General features: G+C 38.5%; 1 protein-coding gene across 2 annotated transcripts in view; it reads right to left on the reverse strand.

The window, feature by feature from the left end:
- Ipo11 (importin 11) overlaps positions 1–16647 on the reverse strand; it is a 176280-nt gene that overhangs the window by 26298 nt on the left and 133335 nt on the right. For both annotated transcript variants that reach the window (XM_052743242.1, XM_052743241.1), the window contains 2 exons: positions 16047–16142; positions 4620–4704 (listed from right to left, as the gene is read on the reverse strand). In XM_052743242.1, the coding sequence (XP_052599202.1) occupies positions 4620–4704; positions 16047–16142 (181 nt within the window). The remainder of the gene's footprint in view (positions 1–4619; positions 4705–16046; positions 16143–16647) is intronic.

Below are 16647 nucleotides of genomic sequence, written 5' to 3' on the forward strand. Positions count from 1 at the left end.
TTCAATATACACAACTCCCAGACTGAGACATCTGGTAGATATTAAGTGGGAAAGAAAGCTAAGGTTTAACCCAAAAGTAAAAACATCAAATGAGGCGGGGGGGGGGGGGGGGGGGGGGGGGGGGGAGTGACTGAAAACAGGATTCCAGATAAAAGTACAAAATAAAGTTACCAGAAGAAAAGAAAGTAGCTACAATGAAGAAAACGGCCAGAGTTCAGGGTTTTGCTCAAGATCTAGCATGAAACTGGGAGGAACAGTTTATATTTATACTCCCAGATGATGTAGGAGCATTGAAATGAATTCATACAGAAAGAAACCAAATAGCCAAAGCAAGCCAAGGAGAAAGAGCAATACTGGAAACATCACAAGAGCTGACCCCAAACTATATGACACAGTCATGGAGGGGGGCAGCAGGGCAGAAGCTATAAGGAAACTTGTTACTTCGTAAGCTAATAAAAATAAAAGAAAAACAGCATGTAAACTGGCTTGGTGGCATACTCCTATAATCCCAGCACTTGAAAGGTGGAGGCAAAGAGAGATCAAGAGTTAGACCATTTTCTGCTACACACTGGGTCCCAGGCCAACAAACAAACAAAACACTCACTGGTATAAAAACAGACATGCAGACAATCCAAAAAGAAATTCACATAGCTACAGCAATATGGTTTTGATAGTATCTAAAATATACACTGAAGAAAAGCCAAGCCAACCTCTTCAGCAAATGGTGTTGGGACAACTGGATAAACACATGTAAAAGAATCAAAGTAGATCCTACAGCTCACTGTGTTTTTTTTTTTTTTTTTAAAAAGGGGGGGGGGAGCTAGGCTTTACTTTGTTCTTTACCTGCATCTATGACTTTTAGCAAATGTCTCTGTTCCTTGACTTCCCCATCTAGATTCTAGTTGCAAAACTGGTATAATATATGTTACTATCGTTATTTTAAAGTCAAATAAATGGCATTTTCATAGCCCCTTCTGTATTTGTACTGCTCCTGACAATATGGGTGCTGCTTAATAATGTATGAAGTTACTTATATTGTCATTGTTAATTTATGTAACTATTAAGTATATATTAAACCAGACTGTCATTTACAGCAGCAGATACTCTAAATCTTACTTTCACCCTCAGAATTATCTCATCAATATAAGACTATATGTTTCATTGTTTTCTTAGGGATATCTGCAAGATGCTAAACCACATGAAATTTGGTCAGACAGGAGGAATAAGTTTAATGTGGGGAATGCAGTGAATACATGATAAGCATTCATAAATAAAAAAATTCTGAGTACTCACAAGATACTCCAAAACACTAGATTTTTGATCATTTTGGGTTAGGTAAGCTCTATAGGTTAAGTCAATGCAAATACTGCAAAATTTAAAAAAAAATTGAAACATTTTCTGGCCCAACATTTTGGATGAGGGATATTCGATGTATAATGTAGCATACATTTGAAATATATGAAGGAACTTAGAATGGTGGCACATGAGGCTCACTATAACACTTGGGATGTAAAGGTAGGAGGATTAGGAGTCATTTTTGACATACATAGAGAATTCAAGGCTTGTTTGGGATACTTGAGACCCTATCTCAGAAAGAAAAAACAAAAAACTAGGAAAAGAATATGGAAATTCTTTTGAAGGGTACAGATTTTAAGTATTTTCTGACCAAATAACTAAGGATGTGAGGTAATGCATATTCTAATTACCCTGAGTTGGTCATTTTACAATTGATACAAATCTTATATACTGTACACATACAGAATTTAAAATTTTCAAGTAAAGAATAGTAATGAGACGAGCCAGGTGTGGTTGGTCACGTCCTTAATCTCAGCTCTACCAGAAGGAAAGGCAGGTAGATCTTGGCGAGTTCAAGGGCAGCCTGGTCTACATAGCGAACTGTAGACCAGCCAGGGATACAGAGTGAGACCCGATCTCAAAATAAGAAGAAAAAAATCATAATTTAATAGTAGACACCAAAGAGCATAAATATATTCAAAATTAGAGTTTCAAAACTATCACAATTGCCTAATAGGTCATTTCACACATGAAAATCACAACTTCAAATGTCAACAAATTGGCATAATTCTCACTAGAAATGGCACGAAACCTACACTTTACTATTAAAGTATAATGGGTAAAGATGAAGCTTGTGTTTTAAATGAAATACTTGAATTGCACTTGATATTCCAAGAATTGTTTTCCTCAAGATGAAAAGAACAAAGAAAAATGCATTAAAAGATTAACTTCCTGAAAGGAAATCTCATTCTATTTGTGATAAAATACAGTGACTTCTACAAAACCTACGGAGGGCTGAGGGTGAGGTTCAGTGGAGGAGTCCTGGCCTAATATGTCTGGGGCCTTTTGTCTGATCCCCAGCACTGCAAAATTTTAAAAATTAAAAAATAATAAGACACCTATGGAAAACTTGACATATTAATCTTGCCCCTTTCTGAAGGAAATCTTCTAACAAAGCGACCATGGAAACAGATACGGATCTTCAGAGCCCTGAGGCAGTGACGTGTCAATCGTACTTTCATTTCTATCTTGGACCTAAGAAGTTATAATTTTTTCTTCCTAGTAATAATTTCCTTTTAAAATGTAAACATGTTGCTTTTTTTAAAATCACAACTCAAAATCATGTACTAGCAACCGTTTCCCCTTAGCCTTCAAAATGATAACCATGACATCTCTATAGGGTTCTCAAAACTTCTGATGTTGAAGCTATTGCTATATAATAATGATATGAATATTGGACAAAGTTAAACAATTTATGCTTTTAACCTTAAAAGGATGAGTGAAACTGATTTTTTTGTTTAAAGTTATGAGAAGACTACCTCTATAAGTCACAATAGTGTTCATGGTTAAGACATACAATCCCACCTTTAATTGCAAGCCAGTATCTTTACCAGACCCCTCAGAGTAGGGCACTGAAACTCTTAATAGAGGACAATGTATATTTACTTCAAGACTACACACTAGAGCAAAGGAATTCTAAATTATTACTTATAAAACTATGTTCTTCCATTAATCTTTGAGACAATATTTCACTCACGTTGAAAATAAAATTAGAATGAAAATAGACTACTACTACATAATATAACTAAATATTAAATGCAAAATGAATCACAGATTCGAGTAGTTTAACTTGCTAAGGATGTATCTAGCAGATTAAGAAAAATTAATGTAACATACATGGAAGCTAATGACAGAATACCTATTATTAATTTATAATTCAGAATGCTGTGGAGAAAAAGCTGTCACATGTTTCTGTGACAATAATGGTATTTGCAATGCTTATAAAGTTGGGAAGAGGAGGGCAAGAACTGGGAAAGGCCAACAAGTTATGTCAGGGCCTCTCACTGCTGTATGTCGAGAGAATACACGGTCTATGTTAGGGCAGCACCAAAGGGCCTCTCACTGCTCTAAGTCGAGAGAATACATGGTCCATGTTAGGGCAGCACCAAAGGGCCTCTCACTGCTGTAAGTCAAGAGAATACATGGTCCATGTTAGGGCAGCACCAAAGGTCTCAGTTTAAAGGAGAGATGTTTCTGGGGATAGATTCATAAATACTATGTATTCAGAAAAGAGAGAATGGCATTAAGGGCTTTTAAAATATATCAAAAAATGATTTGAGCTGACAGGCCCTGGCAATCTACTAACCCAATTTTCTTCCAATCTCACAGATGAGGCACAAGTCTAAAAAGACAAGGTAATCTGTTCAAGGTCACACATAACTACACAGAAAAAAAGGTTCATATTTTGGTGTTAAGAATCACTCCTGGGCTAGAGAGATGGCTCAGCCATTAAAGGTTCCCCCACCAAAAAAGAAAACAAATAAGAATAATTCTTTTAGGAGACGGTTTCTAAGTGTAGAAGGAAAATGTGATGGACTAAACTCAAGCCTGGTTTAAATGAGGCTATTAGGGCAGTGCAGTATTAACCACACACCCAGGATCAAGCCCTGGAAGATCAAAGTAAGAGGACTGAGACTGAACGGAATAACGACACAAATCACCATGAAGGCACACAGTGATTACCAGGCTCCCAGTCTCAGTCCCAATGGTGGTGCGTGTTCACCTGTGAACTGTGCTGGGCAGAAAACATTGCAGGAAAGGAAAGCAGGCCCAGGGAAGGCAGGAAGTACTGCAGCCAAGAGACCAGAAAAGATTCCCAAAGCTTATTGTGTCTGTTTACATTCAGGGTCAAAGTAAGTATTAAAAATTAAAAATTATAAATAAATTTCAAGGCAAAACATTTCGAAGTTTCTTAACCTCCTGTTCTTTATTCTTACCAGATTCTGATACCAAGAATCAATGGCTAGCAGTTAAGGCATTTTACGATGTCTTATGATACAGATCAGAGAAGGGTCACTGTAGAGATAATAACATAATGGGGAAAGAAAACAATCCAGTCCGTCTCCTCAAAAAAAAAATAAGGTCTTTGAATCCCACTTTTTTAAAGAGCAAAACTTCTGCCCTTCTCAGACAGGCATCAACTATCTCAAAATGATCTATCCAAGGAGCAAAGCTCAGATGCTTGGATTCTTCAACAAGGGATGAATGGACAGATATACAGTGGACTGCCCAACGGACAGCGCGTAGTTACACTTGGGACTCACCATCTTCTTCCTCTTGTCTTGTTCTGTGGGTGGTTCTTCATCTTCTGTGACTTTTGGTTCTTCATGATGAGACATCAACATACAACTACAATGAAAAACAATACCAGACTTGAAGTAAAACTTGTCCGCACACACTGAAAAGAAGCACTCAAAATTACCGAGAACATGAATGCTTCTGTAACAAGTGAGGCGGAGTAGAGCAGATAAATAAGATTTAAAGTGTCTGTTTGTTTGTTTTTAGGCTGGGGAGCTGATTCAGTCAATAGTGTTTGCTGCACAAACACGAGGACCTGAGTTTGATCCCTGAATCCAGGCAAAAAAGCTGGGCACAGCAGCACACTTGTAAACCCAGCACTGCCTAGGTGGTGACGGAAGGACCCCTGGGCTGGCTAAGTTGGTGAGCTCTAGGTTCAGCGAGGGACACTGTCTCCAGAACTGAGGTAGGCAGCAATTAGGGACAACACCCAACACTGACCTCTTGCTTCCACACCCACCTGTAAACACACATACATCAAAAGTTTTCTTCATTATATATGTAAAAAAAACCCATCATTTTAAAATAGGCCACAACAAAGGGAATTCTGGAACATTTAACTTGGGCATTCAATACAGTAAATTACAAAGAACTTGGGAAAACAAGGCAGGAAAACCAGTATCCTAAGGTTAACTGGAGCTACATAAGGGTGGGAAAAACCCAAAATATATACAACACATGATAAAATTTTAAAAGATTATTTGTAGGAAGCTTTTGAACCAAGTATCACTTAAAAACTGAGTAATTTATGGCCTTCTTTTTAAAATTTTATTTATTTGTTTGTTTTTTTATTTTATGTGTATTGGTATCAGAGCCTCTGGAACTGGAGTTACAGATAGTAGTGAGCTGCTATGTAGGTGCTGGGAATTGAATCTGGGTCCTCCTGAAGAGCAGCCAGGGTTCTTAACCACTGAGCCATCTCTCCAGCCCCTAAAAAGTGTTTTTTTTTTTAAGACTTACTTATTTATGTATATGAGTACTCTATTTGCATGTATGCCTGCATGACAGAGGAGGGCATCTGATCCCTCATCCCATTATAGATGGTTGTGAGCCACCAGGTGGTGGCTAGGAATTGAACCCAGGTCCTCTGGAAGAGCAGCCAGTGCTCTTAACCACTGACCCCTCTATCTAGCACAAAAACTGAGTAATTTATATCTTTCTAAAACAAAACAAAACCCAACCCCCAAGACTTACACTTAAACTACTTCCCCAAACACTTGTGCATCTGCAGACTATACACACAGTGACTTCAACAGAAGCATCATCAAAACACTACTGATTATGGAACAATCCACTTCATGTTCCAAATGAAATTACTGTGCTAGAAGAAACTTGTCCCCGGTGGCACCAGTAGCTTCAGGACAGTTAGAAATCATTTTATTTTGATTATCTGCACCACTGCTCTCCACCATTAGCAGAGGTAATAGAAACACAGTTTCCTGTTCATCCGACACTCATTAAAGAGACACAAGAAATGAATACTGTCTAGTGAATCACCATCAATGGAACAAACCCCACAATTTCCTAATTTTGAACAGAAGAACTCAGAAATTGAGCAGAGCTATAAGTTTCTAACCAAAAGACTATGGCAAAGAAGGTTTGATTTCTCTTGATGTTCTACACCAAATCAAGGGGAAGGCCAATTCCAAAGTTAATATTCAAAAATTAATTTAGGATGTAAACCAGCTGCTAATATCAGAAACTTAATCAGGCTCCCTGTCACAGGAGACTTGCTGGGTGTCCCTCTCCACAATTAAAAATAATGCCTTCTGGGAATACTGCATCTAGTCCAGTCAGTGCACGCTTGTGCAGTCCCACAGCAGGCACCTTGAGCTGACAAATTCTGAAAACAAGGAAGACCTTGGCCTTCAACTCACCCATGGCCTTGGTCTTTCTGAAGCTGCAATGCTGTCTGCTGAGACCACAGAGCATACATAGCACAGTGGCTGGCTAATGCTCCAGCACAAGGTAAGAAAACACATTATAGCAACTCAAAATAAAGTGAAAGGTCTTAAGAAAGCCTAGATCCCAGTTTAAGTTTTAGAACTGAGTAAGGTATGTTTCCTTCCATTATTTATTTTATGCCAACTAGACTTCAAATATTGGTCTCTATGGAAACACTTTTTTGTCTCAAATTCTTCTGCACCACAAAACATGTTAGTTTGTTGCTTCTGCTTCTCTCTCCTGCTTCTGCGGCTTCTCCTCCTCCTCCTCTTAAAAGGTTTATTTTTTATTTATGTGTGAGTATGTGCCACATAAGTATAGAGCCTGTGGAGACCAGAAGAGGGTATCAGATTCACCTGCAGCCGGATTACATGCAGCTGTGAGTGGTCTCATGTGGTTGCTTAGAACTGAACTCAGGTCCTCTGGAAGAACAGCAAGTGCTCTTAACCAAAGAGTCATATCTCCAGGCTTGTTACTTACATAGTAAAAATGTTCTACTCTGCCTTCATTGATGCTAAAGGATTTAGTACAATGAAGAATCTGTGTGTGTGTGCTTACGCATGTGCACATGCATGACATATATAGATATAGATAGATCTATATATCTATATATAGAGAGAGATATATATCTCCTTCTCCTTTAATAACCCAAAACTACCTAAAGAACAGAGTATGTTTACTTTACATTTCTGCAAATTATACTCATTTAGGTCTGAAAAAGGTATAAACCTACTCTTTTTTTCTGACTCAGGATTACTTATGTATGATATGCAACTTCTCTACAATTGAGCTATATATATCACCAGCCCAAAAAACAACAAAAAGTTTTACTGAAAAGCACAAAATTAAAACTATCTTATGAAAGTGAAATCTTACTGAAAGTGAAATCTCATTTTGTTCACAAAGATTCAAGAAAGGCAGTCACATTTTAATTGAAATGCAGAGACTAGATTTCTAATAAGCTAAAATATATGGAGGCTTTGAATCCAAAAATAGTTATGGTAATAAATTATCAATAATTGTTTAAAATAACAATGACTGTCTTGTGAATACATACAGCCACTTCTCCATTACATACTTGAGCAGAAATTACTGAATACCTCTTGGCGCTAGGGTGCTAAATCAGAACCTTTCTCAACAAAAAACTCCAAAGGGTCAAACACAACTAACAAATGTTGGTAAGAAACACCAAGTCCTTTTAAGTCCTTTCTGTTTAGTTAAAGGGTACCTGCAGTAACATGTTTCAGTAAATCTATAAAAATTCCACCCTAAGTCATCCTGTTAATTTCCAGTGAGAAAAGGATGACTTTACAAACATTAGTTAAGGGAAATTATACTATATTCCCTAACTTTATGAATCTTTATTCAATTGGTCACCCTGGTTAACCACCCTCTTATCAGCTTATGTTGGTCCCCTGATTCTTCTTCTTTTAGCCCTGACTTGTGGACCTTGTATCATTATTGCCTTAACCAGGTTCATTAAGGCATGGATCTCCACGGTCCAACTGATGGTTTTAAAGCAACAATACAAACCCGTAAACCTGGAAGAAGTATTTCCAGGATTTGAGATGATGGGGAATGAGAGGTCCAGGCAAATATGGCAGGCCCCTAATAACTGGGTTAAGAACTAGGTCTCAGGTCACAAACAAAGAGCAATCAATCAACAATACCCCTGACAGTAAGGATGAGGAGAACTGCTCCTAGACCTGGGCCAACTCCCCTTGCTTCCCCAGGTACCTCAAGGCAATAACCAAATAAGGACAAGGTCTGGGACCTGTCCAGACTTGCCCAAGAATGGAAAAGCTATAGCCTTAGCCTACACCTGATAGCCCTAACCAATTAGAAATGTACTAATGTGACTGCCACTAGGTAGAATGATAAGATTGCTTTTAGAAATCCTTTAGTTGTGTATAAAAGAGCCTGCAAGCTTCTCTCGGGGCTGCCATTTTTGCCTTTGTGTTGGATGTGTGGCCCTAGAATGCTGGTACCTTCTTGAGATAATAAACACTCTTGTTGATTGCATACATGGATGGTGGTCTTTTGGGGACTTCTCCAGGACCCTAACACATTCATTGAGTGTCCCTTTAACTTTTCCTAGCCTAAATGAACTTCTCCATACCTCAGAGTACCAAATTTAGATGCTTCAGATTTAACCTAGGGAAAAAAGTCTAAAGAAAATAGCCTTTTCTGTCTTTAGTCTTCCTGGGAGGTCTCTCTCCAGCTTCCCCTGCTCAGCCGTGTCTTTCTACTTCATAAAATCAAAAGCCCAGGTTGAACAGATCAAGGTTTTGGACGATATTTCATGCTGACTCTTAATACTTTGCACAGCTTGTTCTTGCATGGCTTTTCCGTGGATTGCCCACAAACCCTAGATATGCCATAGGCTTCTATACTTGTGGGTTGACTGGAAATCTCATGTCTTGGTGTGTGTCATGTCCTTGGCTTTGGCCTATTTGAGAAGACCTTTTTTGCCTGTTTTCTCTGCTCCTCGTCGACACATCCTCTGCATTGCTAATGCACTACATTCACTTAGTTAACTTTTATTCGGACCATAAGAGGATTTGAGACAATGCATAAGAAAAAAGGATTTTAAATAGCAAAGATTAATGGTGTGTGTGTGTGTGTGTGTGTGTGTGTGTGTGTGTGTGTGTGTGACGTGGATGAAAGACTTAGCTGTGAGCTAAATGTCAGTGCAAAAAGAAGCCCTTGCTGCATGCTGTTGGTTTCAAGTAGAGAGGAATAGGTTTACTAGGAGAAGGAAATGGTTTTGTTTTTTGTTTTGTTTTCTTACATTTTTCATTAGGTATTTATATAAGGAACTGTAATAGAACTTAAGCTTTAACAAGGTCTTGGCTCTCTCTGGCAGCAGTATGCTCATAGGCAAGAAGCTCCAGCATTAGTTAAGGTGACCTTGCCAACAGCATCATAGAACCAGGTTCTCTCCACTCTGTCCGTCAGCATGTTTAATCTTCAGGCTATTTTCTGCATGGGCAGAAAGTAGCTCCAGAAGTTACATGACAGTACTAGTGGCAGACACTCTCCTCTCCATGTCTTTTTTAAAGATTGAAGTAAACCTTTCCTAGAAACCATTTCAGAGATTTTTGTCCCTTTTATCTAATTGACCAGAATTCCATAAACATGCCCCTCTTATGAGCCATCATTGACTAGGGGAATAGGATTGTCATGATTTTTTTGTTGAGCACTGACTCTGGGGCTGGAACTTGTCATTTCAGAAGTTCACGATGACATGGAAGCAGAGTGAAGCCGGACAGATTCAGGTTCTGTAAGAAGGATGAAACATAAAGGTGGTGCTCAGTGGTTGAACTCTTGCCTAGCATGCTTGCCCCTCTGAGTTATATCTCTAGTACAGCAACAAAATTAAATGAAAAGGAGAATGGTGGTTATGTGACATGACCATTAATAATGCTTCCAGTTCAGTCTTACATGAGGTAATTTGTGCTGTTAGTTTTTTGTGAACTTGACACAGCTAGGGTCATCAGGGAAGCAGGAACTTCAATTGAGAAAATGCTTCCATCACATTTCCCTGCAGGCAATCTGTGTGGCATTTTCTTAATTAATGTTTGATGTAGAAGGGCCCAGACCACTGGGGGTAGTGCCACCTCTGGGCACATGGTTCTGGGTTGTTCAGCAGGCCGAGCAAGTCATGGGAAGAAAGATAGTAAGAAGCACCCCTCTAGGGCCTCTGCTTCAGTTCCAGACAGTGGTAACTGCAGGATCAGGAAATGGTTTGTTGCTCATTATTTTTGCTGTTGCTGTTATGTATGTAGTTTCCACTCTTTTCCCCTCTGAAAGGCTATCTGGTGAGTCCAATGAATCAAATGAAGAAAAAAATCATTACAAAAATCTAAATTTTACTTGTTTCAAATATGACTACTTCCTTTATAGCTGTGTTTTGTACTCTACAGCTATAAAAAATTTATGAGTCTTTTCTAATCAAGTTCACTGCTTCCTAAAATGCTAATTAAATTCTCTTCCTTTTTACTTCCCAAACTTTGTCAAGAGATTATCAATTTCTCTTCCCAGTGTTTCTGAAAACAAAATATTACATAAAAAAGGAAAAAGAAAGCATGCTACACAGATTATCAACACACAAGTCTCTAGTCTCACTAACATGCTGCTCTGGTTTGATGAAGAAACTCTAACTGAAAAATAAGCAACAAACAGATGCAGATTCATCAACTCTGAAGATGAAACTCTCCTGAAGGGATCTATTTCTTGAACATTCTCAAGCAATGTTGTTATATTAATTTTAGCCAACCATTAAGTATTCATTAATCTTAGAATATGAACTTTTTAATAGATAAAATAAAATATGGGATCATTAGAAGAACACGTATGAACTCACTGCCATTTTCCCAAACAAAATATACTGAAATTTTAAAAGGCCTAAACAAATGTCATTAGACTATATTAAGACACAAAGATAAAAAGAGGCTAGAAACAGCAACTAAAACAATAATGTGCATACCATCCAATTATAAATACCTGCTGGCCCTCCTCAACTGCTCCTACCACCCTCCTCCAAAGTTCACCTCAAATTCAGCTCAGTATTGCTCGCCAAGACAGTATGATTTACTATAACAGCTACCTAAGTTGTTTTTCTGCCTCTGGCTCAATTTCTACAGGTCATATGAATCTCATTATAAACCTGATCATGTCATGTCTTAAGGTATTTTTCTATCCTTCGAGACTCTAAAGCCAGAACCACAGGGCACACACTGCCACACTTGGGATGCAGCCTGACCCCTCCTTGAATTACATTTGCGTAAGGTTTGATTTGTTGCTGCTTTTTAGCAATAGATAATTCCTTAAATCCATCTTTTTATAAATTAGAAGCTTAGCTGAGTGGGGTCTTGTCCTGAGGGCACCACTGCTTCTATTCTATTTTGAACAAAGTCTTTCAACACAAGCCTTGGCTCAAACATTAAATTTCCTGGTGCTCTTTTCGTTGGATTCTGCTGCAGTCCAGCTGCATGACTGCAAATGAGCAGATCAGGAGCTAGGCAAGGGGTCTTGTGTCTTATGTAATCAGTGTGTGAGAATCATCAGTGTGTGCGAAGCGCGGAGTGGTCACGCAATCTGCGCATGCAGTGGCGTAGCTCCGTAAGCCCGCCTTAAAGAGCCAGACACAGACCCCGCCCCCCTCTTTTTTCTGTTCTCTCTGCCCCCACTATCTCTATCTCACTCCCTCTCTCTGCTCTTTGCACATGCTTTCCCCCAGGCCTGGTTCTTTTGCGCCCCTTTCCTCCTGATAAAACTCTGATACTGATACTGGGTTTTGTCATGCCTCATGACCTTTCCGGGCAGTAACCAGCGCCACATATCATTTTTTAAACCATCTTTCCTCCTCAAATTCTTTTTTTTTTTTTTTGCCCTGCTTGTTCTTCTTCATTGTAGACCTGCATAAGAGTAAATAGTAATAACCACGTGATAGAGCCAACTGAAATCTCCTCTGCCAACTACATTAGTCCAAAGCTTTTCAATTTAGCCTCAGGTAGATTTTTACAAGGTCAAAAAGCAACCACATTCTTTACCAAAATATCACAAGAATGGTCTTTAGCTTAGTTTCTAATACTGCTCCCCTCTGAAACTTTTTTGAGCTGAGCTTCCATAGTTCACATTGCTCTCAGCACTCATCTTCCCAAGATCCTACTAGTGTTAGTCTGTTAAACTCCACTTACAGGGTTAAACTTCTTTCCTGGGCCAAATTTCCAAAGTCTTCCACATTCCTCTAAAAACCCAGCATGATCAAGTCTATCATAACAGTAGTCCACTCCCTGATACCAACTTCTTATTTTGTGTTTTGTCATGACCAAGGCAATTTGTGAAAGAAAACACTTAATTTGGGGTTTGAGGTGTGAAGGGCTAGAGTCCACGACTACTATGGCAGGGAGCATAGCAGCAGGCAGGCAGGCATGGTGCCAGAGCAGAGCTAAGCACTCACATCCTGATCCACAAGCACAAGGCAGAGCCAGATTGGGCCTGGTATGGGCTTTGGAAGCCTCAAAGCCCATCCCTGGTCACAGACCTCCTTCAACAAGACCACACCTTCTGATCCTTCCCAAAGAGTTCCACCAACTGGTGACAAGTATTCAAAACACATGAGTCTGATTAAATATTTTAGGTGTGCAGTGAAGCTGTTTTTAGATGAGATCAGTTTCTGAATCATGAGCTGGGCAAAGCGAATGTCCCTCTACATGGTTGGGCTTCTCTGCCAACACAGCAAACATGCAGAAAAATGTTAAGCCAGAGAATTCATGCTCTATCTGCTGTTAAGTTGGGACTTATAGATTTTTTTCTGCTTTTAAACCTGGATGGACTAGAACTCAAAACTATCAGGTCTCCTAAGTCTCTAGCTTGCCACTATAAACTAGAGATGCCTCAACCTCTGTAATCTGATGAGCCAATTTCTTAAAATATTTTTACAGTTCTGTTTACTGTTTCTGTAGAGAACCCTAATACGTACACTACTTGCATAGCTGAAGAAAACCGTTTTTTTCTTTTGTTCTAATTCATTCTCAAGTGGTATTATAATTGAAATGTCAATTCCTTTCAATGAACTATTCAAATAAACTTAAAAGGAAAGCTGGAAAGTAAGTCAGCCACTACAGTGACTGTTGGATGCTTTTCATCTGCACTGTTCTGGAAGTCCCTGGGCACAGATTACAGAGTAGGAGGACTTACCACAGACTCTGCAAGCACACTAAGAAGCCAAACTCACACAAGCGGGTTAACTTGTGTCTCCATTATGTTCCTATACAACCCCAGGTAAAAGCCTCCACCTAGTAGTTCTGGGGAAGGGAAGCAGCAGTGAGTGACGGGCTCTGGCTCCTGGGAACACCAGCCCTCACGTCTAGCTTCCCTCTGTTCGGACTTCATTCTGTACTTCACTTTCTCATTTCTACTGCGGGTTCCAGGGACTCAGCTTGGGTTGTCAGGCCTGCACAGCAGCACTTTCAGCTCCTGACTGGGCTGTTTCCTTCTAAAGCCCAAGTTGGGTTTGTTGTTTTTGTTTTTGTGTATGTTGAATTTGGCATAAGAAATAAGAACTTTCTTGTCTTCTTATATATTATTTCTTGTTTTCTTATATTATAGACTTATATAAGATAAACTGGACAAGAACTTTCTGGTCTTCTTATATATTATTTCTTGTTTTCATTTCATATAAGTATATGTATGTATGTATGTATGTATACATATATATAAGATTCATATAAAATAAACTGAGCAAGGGATATCTGAACATACCCTGAATACTTTACCATCACTTGTAAATTGTGTCACACACTGTATAAAATACTATCTATGGTCCTGTTAAAGTCTTATTGTGAACAATTCTGTTCACTTTAAAGGCACATTCCCTACATACATAAGTAGTTACTTCTGTAGTCACAAAAAGCTGGATATTTCTATTTCATAATAATTCTTCAAAAGTAAATAACATGTCAGATATTTTTATGTTTAATAAGATCCACATGTATCTGCTTGTGGTGTTTTCAACAAAACAGGACTCAAATGGCACTCTTTCCCATTAGTTATAAATGGTTTTGTAAAGAGCAAAGAAAACAGGTTCTTTCCATTAATATGTCAAGCAGCATACAATCTCATGAAACCTTGCTAAACATTATAGGTAAATATCTTTACTTATATAATAGTAAGAAGAAGGTATAATAAATACTACCCACAGAAAGACATAATTAATTTTAAAAATTCAAGTTGATATATGTATAAATAAGATTATCAGTATTCTTCAGATTTATTTTCATTTTGTTATGTATGAGAGTTTGCCTGCAGGTACATACGTGCACCACATTTATGCATGATGTCCTTAGAAGTCAAAAGAGGGTGTTAGATCCCCTGGAACTCGAGTTATAGACAGTTGTGAACAGTTATGTGGATGCTGGAAACTGAACCTGGGTAACTTTGTCAAAGCAGGAAGTGATCTTCAGCTGCTGAGTCACTTTTCTAGCCCCATCAGTATTCTTTTTTGTTTGTTTGTGTTTTTGAGACAGGGTCTCATTATGTAGACATGACTGGCCTAGGACTCTGTAAACCAGGCTGGTCTTGAACTCAGAGATCCACCTACTGAGATTAAAAGCAAGTGCCACTAAGCTTGGCTACCCTTCAGTATTTTTAACAATGTATTTTGCCTAATGTTGGAGCCCACCAAGGTTTCCTAGTGGCTTTAACCGACAAGACTGTATAAGAGGATGATTGGACCACGGGCCTGGGTACCAGGTGTTGTAAGGGTCTACACTTGGCTGTATCTAGCAACGGGGAGGTCTTTTGCCCCTCCCCTTGGCATTGTTATAAAAAGCCCCTTTGAATAAAGCTCTGGGCCGGTGGATAAGGATCCAGGCCCACCCGAGGCTATCCTGTGTTTCTGTTTCTCTCCTCTCTATCTTTCTAAGTCTCTTATCCCTCAACTCCTCAAGAGTCCCTGGGGTAAATAAATGTGGAAGCTGGTCTCCCACAGCCTAACTAGTCACCAAAAGAACATAATTTTAACTATTACCTTTTGAAACTAGTCAATCACTTGAAAGGCACCAAGGTAGCCAAAAGGTACCATTTTAAGATGTTTTAATCACAAAAATACAAAACAACTCATCCCATTTTCCTCATTATTTGCTTGAAAGGGGGAACTTATTCAAAAGATCCTTACAAAGAAATTTATGCCAGATCATATTTGGAACTTATTTATTTATAGTATTTTAAATTTATTCTCTGGATATTTTATATATGTATATAATGCATTTTGATCATATTTATGCCTATTCCCTTCTCCAATCCCTTCCCACTCCCTTGGAACCCTTTTTCCCTTCCTGTTTTTCATGTCTTTTAAGTGGGGATTAAGTGGGGTTGCTTGTACATGTGTGGGCATTTACTAGATCACAGGCAACTTCCCAGTGGCTACACTCCTACAGAAAAATAATGCCATCACCTCCAGCTGCCATTAACTGTCAAAAGCTCAATTTAAAAAACAAATTATTATCAAGTCACAAAATGATGATTATTATATCGAAGAAGCTCAATTTGGAATATCATAATAAAGCTAGGCTTTAAAAATGAAATAAATATTGTAAGCAAAATAATGAAGAAAACACTGTGTAGTGCTGTTGATATAGCTCAGTTCACAGCATGCTCATCAACACATACAACCCCAGTAACAGTAACATATAAAGCAGGCATGGGGGAGGGACACAATTATAGACTTGGGAAGTGAAAGATAGGAAGATCAGAAGTTCAACATCATTTCTGACTATGCAAGTTCGTGGTCAATTGGGGACCCATGACACCCTGTCTAAAGAAACAAACAAAATCTGTATAAAAGACAAAATTATACTTTTCATATTGTGAATTAAAACTCATCAGGCAGCATGTATTTAATTCCCCAAATTTAAGTATGAATAATTAAATGATATACCTACTCTTTGTAAGTTCTTGTTTCGGGGTCTTCTGTCATGACATCATGAAGGGCCTCCACAGAGATATTTATAATTCCACAGAATTTATCTTGGATAACACTAGAATAAAAGAAAAACAAAACAGATTAACCAGAGTATTTTAATAACATATTTAAAAAATTCCAAATACTATCTTGAATATGTAAATTTAGTACTGAAACAGGAAAAAAGCTTTCAAACTATCTTTATGGTAATATTTTTACAACTGCACATAATGTCAGCAATTTTTCTTTTGCAAGATTATTAGTCTTTAAGTAAAGGATGAGTGAGTACATTAGGTAAGATAACTGAAGGCTGAGGAGATGGGTCAGAGGGTAAGAGGGCTTACCATGTGAGAATGAGGACCTAATTTGAGTCCCCAGCATCCACATAAAAAGGCAGGTACAGCTGTGTATGTGTTTGGAGCCCTAGCTTTGAGAGTTGAGACAGGAGGATCCCTGGAATTAAATGCTTGTCTCATAGGAATAAGCAGAGAATGATAGGCAGATATACATTCTATTGTATACACCTCCCACATACACACCAATTTTGCCTTTTTTCTAACTGTCTTGTGTTAATTTTATAG

This window comes from Peromyscus californicus, unplaced genomic scaffold (assembly GCF_007827085.1).
Source record: "Peromyscus californicus insignis strain IS unplaced genomic scaffold, ASM782708v3 Scaffold_18__1_contigs__length_77618521, whole genome shotgun sequence".
NCBI lineage: Eukaryota > Metazoa > Chordata > Mammalia > Rodentia > Cricetidae > Peromyscus > Peromyscus californicus.